The following is a 15429-nucleotide window of genomic DNA, read 5'->3' as shown; positions in this document are numbered from 1 at the left end:
GCCTGTCCTGGGGCTAGAACTCTGGGCCTGGCTGCTGTCCCTGAGCTCCTTTTGCTCAAGGCTGGTACTCTACCACTTGAGCCATAGCGCTACTTTCAGCTTTTTCTTAATTGGAGATAAAGAGTCTCACAGACTCTGGGCTGGCTTCAAACCACAATCCTCAGATCTCAACCTCTTAAGAAGCTAGATTACAGGGGTGAGCCACCAGTGCTCAGCTCAGAAATTGTTAAAGGAACTACTTAAATGCTTTTAAACTGTAAATTGCAGCCTAATGAAAATAAAAAATCTAGAAGCTGGAATGGAACGTGGCTTAGTGGTAGAGTGCTTGCCTAGCATGCACAAAGCCCCGGGTTTGATTCCTCAGCATCACATAAATAAAAAAGGCCAGAAGTGGTGCTGTGGCTCAAGTGGTAGAGAGCTAGCCTTGAGCAAAAAGAAGCCAGAGACAGTGCTCAGGCCTTGAGTTGTTCAAGCCCCAACACTGAAAAAAAAAAAAGCGAAACAAAAATCTAACCTAAAGAGTAGGTACCCGGCATCCTGGAACTACATGCCAGTCATGAGAAAGTACCTCATAGGCCTCCAAGGCGAAGGCCCCGCTCTGAATCTGCTGGTAGAGTACTTGCCCAGCTAGGGTAAGGCCCTAAGATCCAACCCAGTGCAAAGCAGTTCTGCCAAAAAAAAACCAAAAGTGAAACCCACTGGTGCAAAGAGGCTGGCTTGGTACAGTGAAACTCTAGGAGAGACTTGCTCCTGGGAGACCTGAGAGTCCTCCCACAGCCTTGAACTTCTATCCAAGAACTCCCTGACTGCCTTGCAGACCTTCCTTCCTTCCACTGCACTGTGGTGGTGTAAGAAGGTCGGCCTGCTTTCCCTGGCAACGTCCCCCTCTTGGGACTTTCCCCTCGTGACATCTTCACAAGTGTAATCTCTCCTAGCTATCTAGTTTTTGAAAGGCTCAAACCATGAAGAATCTACCAGGCATTCCTAGAATAGTTAGCAAGCACTTCGGAAGTCTGCTTGCTCTCCAAGATTGACCTTGCTGACCTACCATCATTCCCCATGGAAGACAAAATTTTTTCTCGTTCTTCCCACGGTAAGGCACTCAAGGTGGGCATGTCATCAGGAAACACAGCTCGTTTTCGGCCAAGGGCAACAGCAGCTCTTCTGCAGACATGTTTAATCCGGGGTCCTCGCACTGAGGTCTCTGATGAATCACTTTCTTGACCCTAAATGAGGCAGGCCAAAAACAACAAGAATCATACACATTGCAAATATAATGAAAGGAAACCAAGGAATACTTGATCGATTATGATTTAGTATCAAACATGCAACTCTAGTTATTCTCAGCTCAGCTAATACACCACAACCAATATACAGAAATAATCTACTTTGCACCCTAAAATTAGCAACCCCCCAAAGAAAAAGGCCTTCATTTAAAAGAAATCCATCCAATGTGGTGGCGCAGACCTGTAATCTTAGCCCTTAGGAAGTAGAGACAAGAGAACCAAGAGTTTGAGGCTAGCTATATAGTAAGCAAGACCATCTCAAAAAAACAAAACAGAAAACCCAAAATGAAAACAAAACACAAACAAAATAAACTAAAAACCAACTAAGCTTTTATCCCAACTGTACTGCTTCTTTCCAATTCCCCTCAAAATTCAAGCTACCAGTCTTCATTACCAAACCAATTTGGTGTCAATGGGGCTATTCTAACCACAGACTACTTCCTATTTCTTCAATCAACAGAGAAGTAGTGTAAATGCCTATAAATAGAAGTATATAAGGTGGTAGCTCCAAACTGAAGTATCTTACATTTTAAATAGCTTCTGCTCCTATCAGTAGGAGGCTAGCCCAAAATACCTCCAATAACCAGTATTTTTAGCATAAATGTGCATCTACTAGATGACAATATTTTTTTAAAGAACCCAAAGATTTACAGGCTTTCTCAGGAAAGGTCAGTATAGTTCCTATTTTTTTTTTTTTTTTTTTGGTACTGGGATCCCAGTTCTACTTCATTTAAAAAATGCTGCTACTGGGGCTGGGAATATGGTCTAGTGGTAGAGTGCTTGCCTCACACGAAGCCCTGGGTTCAATTCCTCAGCACCACATATATAGAAAAAGCTGGAAGTAGCACTGTGGCTCAAGAGGTAGAGTGCTAGCCTTGAGCAAAAAGAAGCCAGGGACAGAGCTCAGGCCTTGAGTCAAGCCCCAGGACTGCCAAAAAAAAAAAAAAATGCTGCTGTTGGTCAAAAACTGTTCAGCATCATCTTAATTAACTGAGCTTTTCAGGTTTCCGTCTCTCATTTGTATTCCCACAAATATCCACTGCCTTTCACTCTATAGTCACCCACTATTCAGAGGAAGAGTATTGCTTCAGTTTTCTCCCCTGTGAGGGACAGCAAAAAAAAAAAAAAGTGTTTAGCTACAAAAATATGCCTTCAAAATGAAATGAGAGATTGCATCACAGTAAACCATGGGGCACCAACCACGCTGCCCAGGGTGGCTCCAGCCTGTCTTCCAGCTTTCCTTAGCTCAGCACTTTCCCGTGTGTGCGTGTGGCCTCCGTAGCTGTTTGTGCTTCCTCATACGTGCCTCTGCCTTCTGCCTCTATGCACAATGTTAGGTCCCTGAAGGACACTGCACCTGCCCCCACCCCCCACCCCTCGCTATACGTTCCCTGATTTCCATGACTGAGTATAACTCAAACACCTGGCCGAACTAAAACCTGCCCACAGAAGGGGCTCGGAGGTTAAGGTGAAACTGAGTACCTGTGCTTTGGGCTGGTCAGTCTGTTTAAGACTCTTACTCTTCTCGATCTTGCAGAGCTGGGCCTTGGCCTTTTTTAGGAGGCTGGCAACCCTCTTGTCAGTCATTGGAAGCTTGTCTGCCTGAGCCAACATGGAGCCTATGGAGGAAGTGGAATGTTTAACAGTGCTAGATGAAGGAGTGGAAAGGCAGAGGGTTTTCTCCTTCTCCAGGGATGGGGCAGTTGGGCCGAGGTCCAAGTTGTTTTTTTCCAGATTTCCTCTCCCTTTCTTTATAAGTATTTTGGTTTTGACAGCTGTTGTATCCCCAAGAGTCACAGAAGCAAGATCAGTCCCAGAATCAAGTGATGAAGACTTCTTCCGCCCTGTTGCTTTTTTGGCAGAAGATGAAGTGGCAACATCTTCACCAACAACCTTCTCTTTGGAAACCCGACCCATAGGATACAAAGCCGAACTACTCTGAATTTCTGATCCCTTTTTCCTTTTCTCTTTCCTGGACTCCCGCTTATTCTCCTTCTCTCTCTCCCGGTCTCTCTCTCTACTCTTGTCCTTCTCCACGCTCTTGTCAGCATCTCGGTCTTTGGACAGCTCCTCCGGGGCCTTGTCTTTATTTCTCCCCCTCTCGGTCTGAGAGCCTGGCGTGAACCAAGGGAAGAGAGGAGTGGGACTACTTGATGAAAACGGCTCGGATGATGGAGCGCTAGTCTGCTTCCTTGCTCTCTGGTTTTTCTCTGTGGATTCCCCAGACTGAGTCAGGGAATGAGAAGGAAAAGTAAAAGTTGGGTTTAAGGCACTAGTGGCAAGAGGACTAACAGAAATGCTCAACGAAGAAGAGACAGAAGACGGGGGAGTGAGAGGTGACAGCTCAGAAGTGCTAAGCCTTCCGCTCCTTGTCCTCATGGAGTGAGAAGGAGATCTCGGTTCTGATCGAATAGGACTAAACACTTTCCTTTTTCTTTTCCTATTAGATACTCCGGAAGAGGATGTCCCAGCAGAAGTTCGATTACTAGGCAAGGTTACGGACTCAAATATTCTAGAGTGTGCCTCACTTGGAGTGAATCTTGGAGCTCTCAGAAGAGGGCTCCTTTTGTGCATATCAAACCTTGTTCCAGAATGGAGTGGGGAGAACAACCGGGCCGAAGCAGCAGTGCCGGATGCAGAAAACCCAGACGCAAAGCCAACATCCTCAGGAGTGAGGGGAGGGGGGCGGAAGTTATCAAATATTGGTTTGCGGATCAGACCTTCTTTGGCATACTTTGCTGAGGAAAAGTATTGTGGCTCTGACCTAGAATGCTTTAAGGAAGTCCACCTAAACGTAGGCTCTCGCAAAATGGACTTGCGCTTCCCTTGCATGGGAGCAGCAGAAGCAGGCAAAAACGGTGATGCTAAGGGGATGGTTGGAGGCATAAGCCAAGGTGTGTGGTCAGAGATACTGGAGGCGGGCTGCAGGGGTGGGGGGGGAGTGAGCAGAGGGGGAGGCGGGGAGGAGGAGGGCTGCTGCTGGGGAGCACTTGGCAGAGCTGACAATTTCTTAGTTGTTCTGGATCCAAAACTTCTCTCCGACACGGAATACCTTCTGCTTCTCCTCTCACTGCTCTCATGCTCTGGGGACTGGGAAACAGGCAGTGGGGTATGAACTTCGGGGGTGTCTCCGCGCTCTTCAGGGAGTGCCTGAGCCTCCTCGGAGGCCTGCGAGTCTGTGGTGGTGTCGATACTGGGGCTACTGGATCTGGAGGAGTCTGAAGACATCTGAGAGGAGTGCTGGGACGCTGCGCTGGACTTTTCCGAAGAGCCACAGGACGTGGCACCGAATCGACTATTTGGTGTCGACTCCAGCCGGGCAATTTTAATGGGCGGGTCGTAATCCTCATCCTCTATGAAGCGCCGGGGCGTCTTGATGATCCTCGAGGAGATAGCACTGACCACGGGCATGATGAACTGGCGGATGTTTTTCACCTGCGTCTTCACCTTTCTTCCTTGCAACTGAGCTGCTTCTTTCTCAATTTTCTTTTGAGCCCCCTTCTTGGCCCTCTGCAAGAGTTGCTTAGCAATGGTCGCATCTGTCCTTTTAGAAGAAGGAATAATCCGGACTGGCTTGATCCTTCGGGGGCTCTGCCTGACGACCGTCTTGTCTTCCTTCGGGAGCGGAGGCGTGCCTTCCTTGTCTCTCCGGACCTTCTGGGGCTTTTCCAGTTCAGAATTAGTGAGGAGACCTGAAGGGGTCTTTATCCGCTCTGTGGAGGGAGGCCGTCCTCGCCGCCGAACAATCTGTACCCCTTTCCTTCCTATTTGAAGCTTCCCTGTCTTAAACTTAGACTTGAGAGGAGAGAGTTTACCTGCTCTTAGTTTTTTAATCTTTGTGGCTTGCTGAAACATAGCAGAAGGTGTCCGTTTGATTTTTTTTAGGCTCTCTTCTTTGTTTCCCTTTGGTAACTCTGAAATGTCTTTGCCGTGTGTAATTTTGATTTTTACTCCAGGGAAGGTGGGTGGTCTTCCTCTCTTCTTCTCTATACTTTTAGAATCTTTCTTCTTGATCTTATCTCCAGATTTGGTCTCTGATTTACTTAGAGGGGAAAACACAGATGGGTCTGAGAGGAGAGCTGAATTTCGATCAGAGCCACTTCTAGGTCTCCCACGAGGTTTTCGAGGACTAGTTTTAACTGTGTATAGAAATTAAACAATGAAGAGCATATATTTAGCCGTGTAGTTAGGTCTTAGCTAAACTGAATATAATTTAGCACAGGCCATTCTGTACTGAACTCAACTTGGGTCTATTGAGTCAACATATCTTAATTGTGCTTAGTTTCTTTTCACCAAAATTTTTCTTCAAGAAAGCAAGTAAATAACATTCCACCTGAAAGAACATTTAATTACTTTTTTGATATAAAAACCAAGATAACAATAAAAGGTTTTCAACTGATGTCCTTACAACATTAACATTAGATCAAGAGTTTTTTTCTGAATCCAAAAATACTGAGGTTGTTGTTTAAAGCTATACTCCCTTATCCTAGCCACCAAGAGGAACATTTAAGAACATGCTTCTAGCAAGTCATCCCAACTTTTCAGTTTAGAATTCAGTTTAGAATCTGAATAAATTTGAACAACAACAATACTAACTTTCACAGAAAAATGCTCTTTGGCAGCTCAGCTATATCTTCAACCTGTTTTATCCAAGGAAACTGAGAACATTTTGTTGGACAGAAAAATGTTTACCTATGAGACAAGAGAATAAGCCTACTGACCATGCTGGCATGCGAAGTGTTTCGTAAAGGACACAATGATGGTATATGTATGTTAACCTGCTCTCCCATGTAGGGAATTCTTGAACTAGTCTGTCCCAACTTATGAGAAGATTTAACTTGTATGAATGACAAGAGCAAACCAGCAATTTATTAAATCCAATTTCTACTAATCTCAATAAAAGGAGTTTAGTTGAACATTTACACAGCAAGCTCAACATGCTACTCATCAACCTACTACATATCAAAGAGATTTACAAAAACAAGGCTATCTGCAATACTTTCATAAACCTGTAGGTTTGAAGTCTTAAGAGTTGTCTATACTATATTTTCTCTTTCCTCACTTTTCAGTATTTCACAGACAACATTCTAACACTAGACCTCCCCCTTCACAGGCACCACGAGAGAGATCGCAGCCATTACTAACACTTTTACTATGGAGTCCCTTTCTAACAGAACAGAAATCAACAAAGGTCTTACTGTTGAGCTTTCTAAATATAAATGCATTCCTCAAATAACCTATGAGACTTCTCTTAACAGAGGAAGGATTTACAAATCCATTCTCAATACATTCTAATCACAACAAAAGTCACAGATCAGGAGACATTTCTTAAATAATGAAGCATATCCAGATTGTTTACAAAAAAAGAAAGAAAAAGGAAACATTTGAGGTAAACTGACAGCCAAGAAAAAAAAGAAAAAAGAAAAACAAGAAGAAACCATCTTGAAAGAGTCATGAATTAAAACTGGAAGACACCTTACAACGTGGCAGAGTTGATGGAGCCTCTCAGAGAGCTTTATCAATTATGAAAATCTTTTCTACCCTACTTTTAAAAACAAGCTTTTGACAGACAAGTTGGAAGAGTAAGGTAGGTGCCGCAGGCTCACATTTTCAATCCTAGCTACTCAGGAGGCTAAGATCTGAGGATTGGTGGTTCAAATCCAGCCCAGGCAGCCAAGTCTGCAAGACTCTTAATTCCAATTAACCACTAAAAAAGCCAGAAGTAGAGCTATGGCTCAAGTGGTAGAGTGCTCAAGTACAGTGCCCAGGCTCTGAGTTCAACTGCCAGGTTGGAAAAAAAAAAAAAAGGAGAAAATAGTGAAACAGAGAAGGGTAACAGCTCTGCTGTTAGCAGTAACTAACTCACTTGATCCTCGCCCTATCCAAAGAACTTAACCATTGGTTATAAAGATATTTTGTTGGTGTGTCATTTTGTTATCTGTAGATAAAGAGTTAGATCAGAAGGTCCCTAAAATCCCTTTTCTATATTTATTTGTGGCTGTACTTTGTCATGAACTCAGGGCTTTATGCTTGCTAGTCATGTACTCTTACCACTTGAGTTCAGGTTTCATCACAAATTAAAAAGAGATTATTTCCACTGTCTAAAGAGCACAGATGCTCAAACACTACTAGCTAACTCCTCCCAACTAGAATAGCAAACTCTCACTACCATTTAGGAAACAAAAATGGTCAACTTGAGTGGCTGAAATGTATTACTACATAACAGTTTTTTTAAAATTAGATTATCTACCCACATAAAATCAAGCAAAACCACAAAAGAATCTAGACTGTCTTAAGATGGGGGCTGTTTCTTTCTATCCAAAGGTTTCTAGCCCTCTCCTACACAGAACTGAATCAGGTGAGCCATTAAATGTTATTTTCATTGAGGATCTTTGATTAGGAAGCTCGAGTTGTTCTACATGTTTTATTGCTGAGGACAATAACAAATATAAAACACCCATATAATTTTTATTTTCTTTATTTTAATACAGCATTTCAAGAGGCAGGCAAAATGTAGTACCAATACTTTCATATAATACCAATATTTTGCTTTTCTTTCACAATAGACCAAATTATTCCTAAATGCATAAATACTACCATATAATATATAGGATGTATAAATCTGAGGATCGTCTTATCTTCAGGCATATCAGGTTTCCCAATCATTCAATAGAAACCTCACTCCTATGCCCCGGTAGTACCCAGAGAAACATACTAAAGCAAACATGGTCTGAGAGAGAAGCCTATAAAAGACAGCTCGTTCATAAGCCATCTCCTATGCCAGGATGGGTAAGCTCCCTCCCTCCAACGCCCCCCCCCCACAACCCCAATCTCCTAACAAACAAAACTTAAAAGCACATCCTGTGCTCAGTTGCCATACCTGAAGGAGACCTTGTGGGACTTCGCACTCTGACTTCTTCATCGGAGCCAAACCCTAAGAACTGCTCATCCTACAACAAAGGAAAATTATTTTAAGATCAGAATCAAACACATGAATGTGAGCAAATCCCAAAGAAATGCCCAGAGAAGATAAATGAATTTGGAAACTTAGCTTATACATATTAACCATCATCCAAATGGGCACTATAAAATAACATACTGAAATACATAGACCCAGCCATACAGCTTCTGTACAAATAGAAGCTGTGTAGTAACGGAATAATAGTACATTGAAAATTCGTCCTTGGTGTATAATACAAAAGAATAGTCCTAAATTTTCAACTCTAGGTACAGCCCAAAACAAAGGACAACTTTAATTCAGATAAGCAAATCAATGCAATGGAAGAAATATACAGCCCCAATAAAACAAACGAATGCTTTTCAATAAGTACTTAAAAGCTAAAAATACATAGGGAATAATGTAATATACCTACTAAATATTTCAGAGACTGAAAGTGCCATAATTGTCAGTTCCTTAAGTCAGGAATTGACACTTCGATGTGATTTCTGTATATCTGAGATGCAGAGATTCTCAACATGCACTTTATGGCATCTTTTAAAATGCCCTGCGATGAGAGACTTAATGGTGGGCAGCAGCAAGGGTGAAAGGAATCGTGAACTGACCACACGGGGGGGGGGGGGGGGGGGCTTTCACCTCAGCAACAGGGAAGCATCTTACCAGTTCCCCTTGGGAAAGACAGAAAAGAAAAACATCTCCTTACCTCTAACTTTTAACCTGACTTTTACACAATACGAAAGATTCACTTAACCTTTTTTGGATAAGCACTCCAGAAAGATGTTCTACTAAAGCAAGCAGATTAACAGAAATTCACTATTCAGACAAAGTTCTCTCTATAGAGATATAGAAAGGTAATTTCAGACTCCAGAAACAAAGTCCACAAAAAATTAGAACAAAATAAGGAAGAACAAGCTTGCCTGAATCTCAGTTATAACTAAATTCCAGCATTTAAAGTCCCAGTTTTGCTCTTAGGTGCTAAACTCGAGTGTGGACAATGTCGGTGGATTTTCTGATGAAGTGTTCTTAGTTATTTTAAAGCTAAAATCAGGTACTCAAGTACTTAACTGCTTTTCAATAAGGAATATGGTGAAAGGTAAATTTAACAGTTTAGACAAATTGTCAAGTTCAGTCCTTAAACCTTAAATGTTTTTGATGGGCAAAGTAGCTAGCCTTTGAAAACAATGCAACTGAGACACGATTCTGTGTGTGTGTGTGTGCGTGCACGCACTGGGATTTGAACTAAGAGCCTTGAGTTCTCACTTAGCTCTTTCACTCAGGCTGGCCACACCTCTTTGCTGGTTAACTGGAGATAAGATTCTTGTACATTTGTCTGCCCTGGCAGACAAATCATCAAACCATTTCGGCCTTCAGAGTTGCTAGGACTTCAGGTGTGAGTGAGCCACTGACATTCAGTTGTAATTCTTCTTATACTCTCAAAATGACTGTTGGTTGGGTTTTTTTGGGGGGGAGGGGGGAGCGGCATCAGAGAAAGGAGCAGTAAGTCTGGGGCAGCCAATGAGGAGAGCAGTGTGTTTGGGGCAGCCAATGAGGAGAGCAGTGTGTTTGGGGCAGCCAATGAGGAGAGCAGTGTGTTTGGGGCAGCCAATGAGGAGAGCAGTGTGTTTGGGGCAGCCAATGAGGAGAGCAGTGTGTTTGGGGCAGCCAATGAGGAGAGCAGTGGTGTTGGAAAGCCAATGAGGAGAGCAGTGGTGCTGGAAAGCCGTGGGTCCTCAATGAGCAGAACACGGAATCAGATGCAGGAGGAGAGCCGTGAACATCAGTGGGAAGAGTCGGTTGAGAGAAGGCTGTTTTTAGTCTCAGCTCAAGTACCTTTGCTCTCTGTAATCTTAGAAAAGTTACTATCTTTCTCTCTTGATACCTTTATTTGAGTATTATACATAGTAAGGTTTGTAAATCGTCTGGAAAACTCAAAGGTGACGTATTTATAAGTGTGTAAAGTCATCAAATAAAGCATCTACAGTACAAAAATTGCTATTTGATTAAAGCAGTGTGATAGCCATTTTTCAGGTCATTCAAGTTTCTAATCAAGTCATTTCTTTCCTACATTATCTTCACAGAAAAACATCTCACATATTAACCAACAGGAAAAGTAACTAATGAACCATTTCTAATCTTTATAAGAAATGTAAGCGATCAAAAAGTTATGTTTATCATCAGCAACCTTAGAGGGTTACTTTGTAGATTTCTAACGTGCATAAAATCTACATACACAATCCTAATTGCAATGTGCTCTAAAACAACAGTATCATAAAGCTGTCAAGCAGTAATTTAACTGTCAACATTTAAAGTTTCTAAGTATTAAAAAAAAAAACAGGAGGAAGCATTATTTGTTTTCCTTCCAGTTGCAGTTGGAATAAGATTAGAAAAAGGGGCTAGGAATGTGGCTTAGCGGTAGAGTGCTTGCCTAGCATGCATGAAGTCCTGGGTTCAATTCCTCAGCACCACATAAATAGAAAAAGCTGGAAGTGGTGCTGTGCTAGCCTCGAGCAAAAAAGAAGCCAGGGACAGTGCTCAGGCCCTGAGTCCAAGGCCCAGGCCTGGCCAAAAGAAAAAAAAAGAAAAAAAGAAAAGATTAGAAAAAGAAGACAAAATGAGAGGAACACACTGGGGGGGGAAAAAAAAAAGGAACTATACTTCTGCCTTAGAAACTTCCTCTACACTGAGGAATAGGGTGATTTCTTCCTTCCTTCCTTCTTCTTCTTTTTTTTTTTTTTTTTTTTGCCAGTCCTGGAGCTTGGACTCAGGGCCTGAGCACTGTCCCTGACTTCTTTTTGCTCAAGGCTAGCACTCTGCCACTTGAGCCACAGCGCCACCTCTGGCTTTTTCTGTTTATGTGGTACTGAGGATTTGAACCCAGGGCTTCATGCATGTTAGGCAAGCCCCCTACCGCTAAGCCATACTCCCAGCCCTAGGGTGACTTCTTGAAGCATGCTTCTTGTTGTTGTTGTTGTTGTTAGTTGAAAGTAAGAGTCTCACCAACTGACTTGCCCCAGACTGGCTTCAATCTGATCTCCAGATCTTAGCCTCTTAAATAGCTAAGCCACTGGCACCCAGAATGAAGCATACTTTTTTTTTTTTAATCAATTTCCACTGTTTAAAAGATGCAAACAGCTTGGCCAAAATCAAAAGCTCTAGCCTTGTAACTCTGAAGTTCTATTTCTCCAGAAGAGTACTACATCTAAGGAATGCCCAGTTCCAAAAGAAGAACGCAGGAGTGTTCAAAACACCAGTTCTATCTGATGCACACACTGCACTACCATCAGCAACAAGCTTCTCCTCTGGCTCCATCACTTATTGTAAACATGTGGATCCCCAGAGAACGTTAACCAGGTAAAAGTCCTGCTTTCCAAAGGATTCAGCCTGGCCTGGAAATCTAATTTTGAGTACAGATATATCTATACATAAAAAAGAAACAAGTCCATGTTTGGCACTGCAGCGTCAGAAGCCTAGGTAGGCCTCAAGAGATAGGGACACGGCACCTGACCCAACAAGTCCTGGGAACTGGGCCCAGCCGGCCATTCTTCACACATATATTTCCTTTCAGTGATGAGCAGAGCAGTCCTAGACAGCACAGGAAAGAGCCATAAAACCCTAGTCCTCCAGGAACACAATGTTGTTCTTGGGACTAGATCGCCAAGATTTTGAAAATCACTCTTGCCAAGTTGAGCACTATAAAACACTATTAAATATTTCACTTCTAGTGATTATGAACAAAGTAAACGAATGCCACTTCTAGGTGAAACCTAATTATGAACATGATAAACATGTAGAATGTATGACTCCTCCTACCCAATTTCTAGGATAGCCAGTTCAAGAACTTGCACACATTCCTTTCTAGTAAATTCACTTTTAAAAGATTTCTTACAAATGCCCTCTTTAACCCTGACTGTCGTAACTGAGTATCACTCTAGGGCTAGAAATCAGAGACCCAGAGCATCTGCAGTGATTCGGTGAGACACAGTTCCCACTTAAACCAGTGATAACATTTCAACTGATAAGACTCCATGTTCCTTCCTCCGCACCTCACCTCCAGGTGCAATCGATAGCATGCAGCAGTCCCGCCATGCTTCCCACTTTACTACAGTCAGAGGAAAGCCCATCACCCATTTCACGTTCTTCGCCTCCCTGGCTAACCGTGGACGATCCAGAGCTACTTTGTAAATGTCTCCATTAAACAAGCTCTGTAGCTCTGGCCCCGTGGACAAGGCCTCGCGGGGCCCTGCTCACCTCCTCCTCCTCCTCTTCCTCCTCTCTCTGCTGTCAACAGGCTCCTTGGCACTCGAGCACTGGATTAAGCCGGAGGCTACTCAAACGCACGCTTCAAAAACCAACTGCATCTTAGCATTCTCCTAGCTCCAACATCTTTCAAGAGTCTGAAAACTCAAGTTCCTTCAATTACAAAATTAGCTTCAAGGAATCAACTGAAAGTAACAATAAATATAGAGAGCATCAAAAATACTTCTAGGGGCTCGGGGTGTGGCTCCGCTGGTAAAGCGCCAGGTGAAAGCATCAGGTACTGAGTCCCAAGCTCAGACAACAAAACAAAACAAACTTCTAACGTATAGATAGGTTGTTGTTTTTTTTGTCTAGTTTTTGCTGGTCCTGGAACTTGAACTCAGGGCCTGGGCACTGTCCCTGAGCTTTTTTGCTCAAAGCTAGTGCTCTACCACTTGACCCATAGCTCTGCTTTTGGCTTTTTGGTGGTTAATGAGAGATGAGAATCTTAAAGACTTTCCTGCCTGGGCTGGCTTCAAACCTTGATCCTCCAATCTCACTTTTCTAAATAACTAGGATAGCCACTGGTGCCAAGCTAATGCTGCTATATATGCTTCAACAAAAACCTTTTTATGGCGATGGGATTTGAACTAAGGGCTGCTTGAGGCATACCCCCAAGTCTTTAAAATTCTTTCCTTAAGGCTACTAGGTATTGGAATCATCATGTATGGTTCACTCAGATGAGAAAGCCAGGAATTACTACGAAGAACTAAAGATGAAGAGACACCCAGGGGGTAAATTGTACATCTTAGAAGCTGTAGTTTAAAGAGTAACACCTCTCCTGTGGGAATTTATTCCAGTTAGCTATCACTTCTGCTAGCATAGTTCCTTTTGTCTCCTGTTACACACTAAAAATTCTAAGGTTTTGGTGCTACATTTTAAGGACTCTTGCCCATAATTACTAGCTTTTAATTAGCAGAAAGGATATATATATATATATATATATTTTTTTTTTTTTTTTTTGGAGACAGGTTCTCATTACGCAGTCCAGACTGGACTGGAACTCAAGATCTTCCTATCTCAGCCTCCTGAATGCTGGAATTACAGACATGTACAAGAAGCCTGGCTACAGGAACTTTACAAATGTGCTTCTTACATGTGTGTCTCCTTTGCTGGAGTGTATATATTTTGAGATAGGGACAAATTTCCCAGTTCTCTTTTGTATTCCTACTATCTGGCACCTAATATAAGCTTGTAAAATGAAATTAACAGAACTGCAATGTACTAACTACTTAAAAACTCCTGGATACTATGATGACAATAATGCTAGACTATAAAATACTAGTGAACTCCAAAGAATTAAACATGATTTTACTTAAGGATAATGCAAAAGAACCTGAGATGGAGGGTTGCTAGAACAAGTATTTAGTATGCATCAGGCTCTGTGTTCAATTCCCCCCCCCTTGCATAATCAAACAAGTAAACCACAGAGGAATACCACTTTATACCTATTAGAATGGCTGTTATTAAATATAAATGAGGGGCTGGGAAGGTAGGTGGCTTAGTGGTAGAGTGCTTGCCTAGCATGCATGAAGCCCTGAGTTCGATTCCTCAGTACCATAAACAGAAAAAGCTGGAAGTGGCGCTGTGGCTCAAGTGGTGGAGTGCTAGCCTTGAGCAAAAGAAGCTCAGGGAGAACACCCAGGCCCTGAGTTCAAGACCCATGACTGGCCAATAAATAAATAGATAAATAAATAATAAAAATAAATGACAGGGGCTGGGAATATGGCCTAGTGGTAAAGTGCTCGCCTCGTATACATGAAGCCCTGGGTTCAATTCCTCAGCACCACATACACAGAAAAGGCTGGAAGTGGCACTGTGGCACAAGTGGTAGAGTGCTAGCCTTGAGCAAAAAGAATCCAGGGACAGCGCTCAGGCCCAGAGTTCAAACCCCAGGACTGGCAAAAAAACAAAACAAAAATAAATGGTAGAATATGTTGGAGACTATGTGAGGGAAATGAGTCTTTGTGCTAAACTAGTCCAGTCATTTTGGAAATACCATATAATCCAACACAGCTACTTCTGCGTATATTGCCAAAGAACTAAAATGGGTACACTGAAGAGACATTAACCAGATGGATGGAACTAGAGGGCAGTATGCAAAGTAAGGTCCTGCCCACGGTAAACACTGTGACTCTCACTCATGTGTGGAATCTAAAATGGCCATGCCACATAGGCACAGTAAAAAAGATGGTTAGCAGAGGTTGGAGGAGGGAGGAAAAAGGGGGAAGAAGAGAGATCTGATCACAAAATACAAAGTTTAAGTTCAACTAGAAGGATGAGCTTTAGTGATAAACTGGACTGCACCATGGCCAGTTCCTAACAACAATGTTGTTTATTTTAAAATTGCTTTAAAAAAAACTGCTCTTTTTAAGAGTCTTACCATAAAAAAAGTTCATTAGTTTGACCAAATCTCTCTCTCTCTCTTTCTCTCTCTCTCGTGTGTGTGTGTGTGTGTGTGTGTGTGTGTGTGTGTGTGTGTGTGTGTGTTGGTCCTGGGACTTGAACTCAGGGCCTGGGCACTGAGCTTTTTTTGCCTCAAGGCTAAGACTCTACTACTTGAGCCCAAGCTCCACTTCAGGTTTTTTGGTAGTTTAAGGACTGAAACTTTTACAGTGCAAAGTCACCTGTGGCATTCCTAAAGCCCATTTCAATGCAATGACAGAGGCAGGAGGAGCCAGCCTGTAGAGAGCTAAGGTGAGATTAGAAAGTGGAGAAATGGGCCCGACGCTTGTCATCTGTAATCCCACTCAGGAAGATGCGGATCTGAGGACTGCAGTTTGAGGCCAGCCCAAGCACACAAATCTGTAAGACTCTCACCTCCAATTAACCATCAAAAAGCTGAACTGAGTGGTGGCTCAAGAGGTAGAGAACTAGCCTGAGCTTTAG

General features: G+C 42.7%; 1 protein-coding gene across 3 annotated transcripts in view; it reads right to left on the bottom strand.

Moving 5' to 3' along the window:
* Positions 1-15429, bottom strand: part of Kmt2a (lysine methyltransferase 2A) — a 67632-nt gene that overhangs the window by 33373 nt on the left and 18830 nt on the right. For all 3 annotated transcript variants that reach the window (XM_048343927.1, XM_048343928.1, XM_048343929.1), the window contains 3 exons: positions 8167-8236; positions 2769-5425; positions 1049-1226 (listed from right to left, as the gene is read on the bottom strand). In XM_048343927.1, the coding sequence (XP_048199884.1) occupies positions 1049-1226; positions 2769-5425; positions 8167-8236 (2905 nt within the window). The remainder of the gene's footprint in view (positions 1-1048; positions 1227-2768; positions 5426-8166; positions 8237-15429) is intronic.

The sequence above is a fragment of the Perognathus longimembris genome, chromosome 3 (assembly GCF_023159225.1).
Source record: "Perognathus longimembris pacificus isolate PPM17 chromosome 3, ASM2315922v1, whole genome shotgun sequence".
Classification (NCBI taxonomy): Eukaryota; Metazoa; Chordata; class Mammalia; order Rodentia; family Heteromyidae; genus Perognathus; species Perognathus longimembris.
The sequence above is the reverse complement of the archived record's forward strand: the minus strand, read 5'-3'. Positions and strand labels throughout refer to the sequence as shown.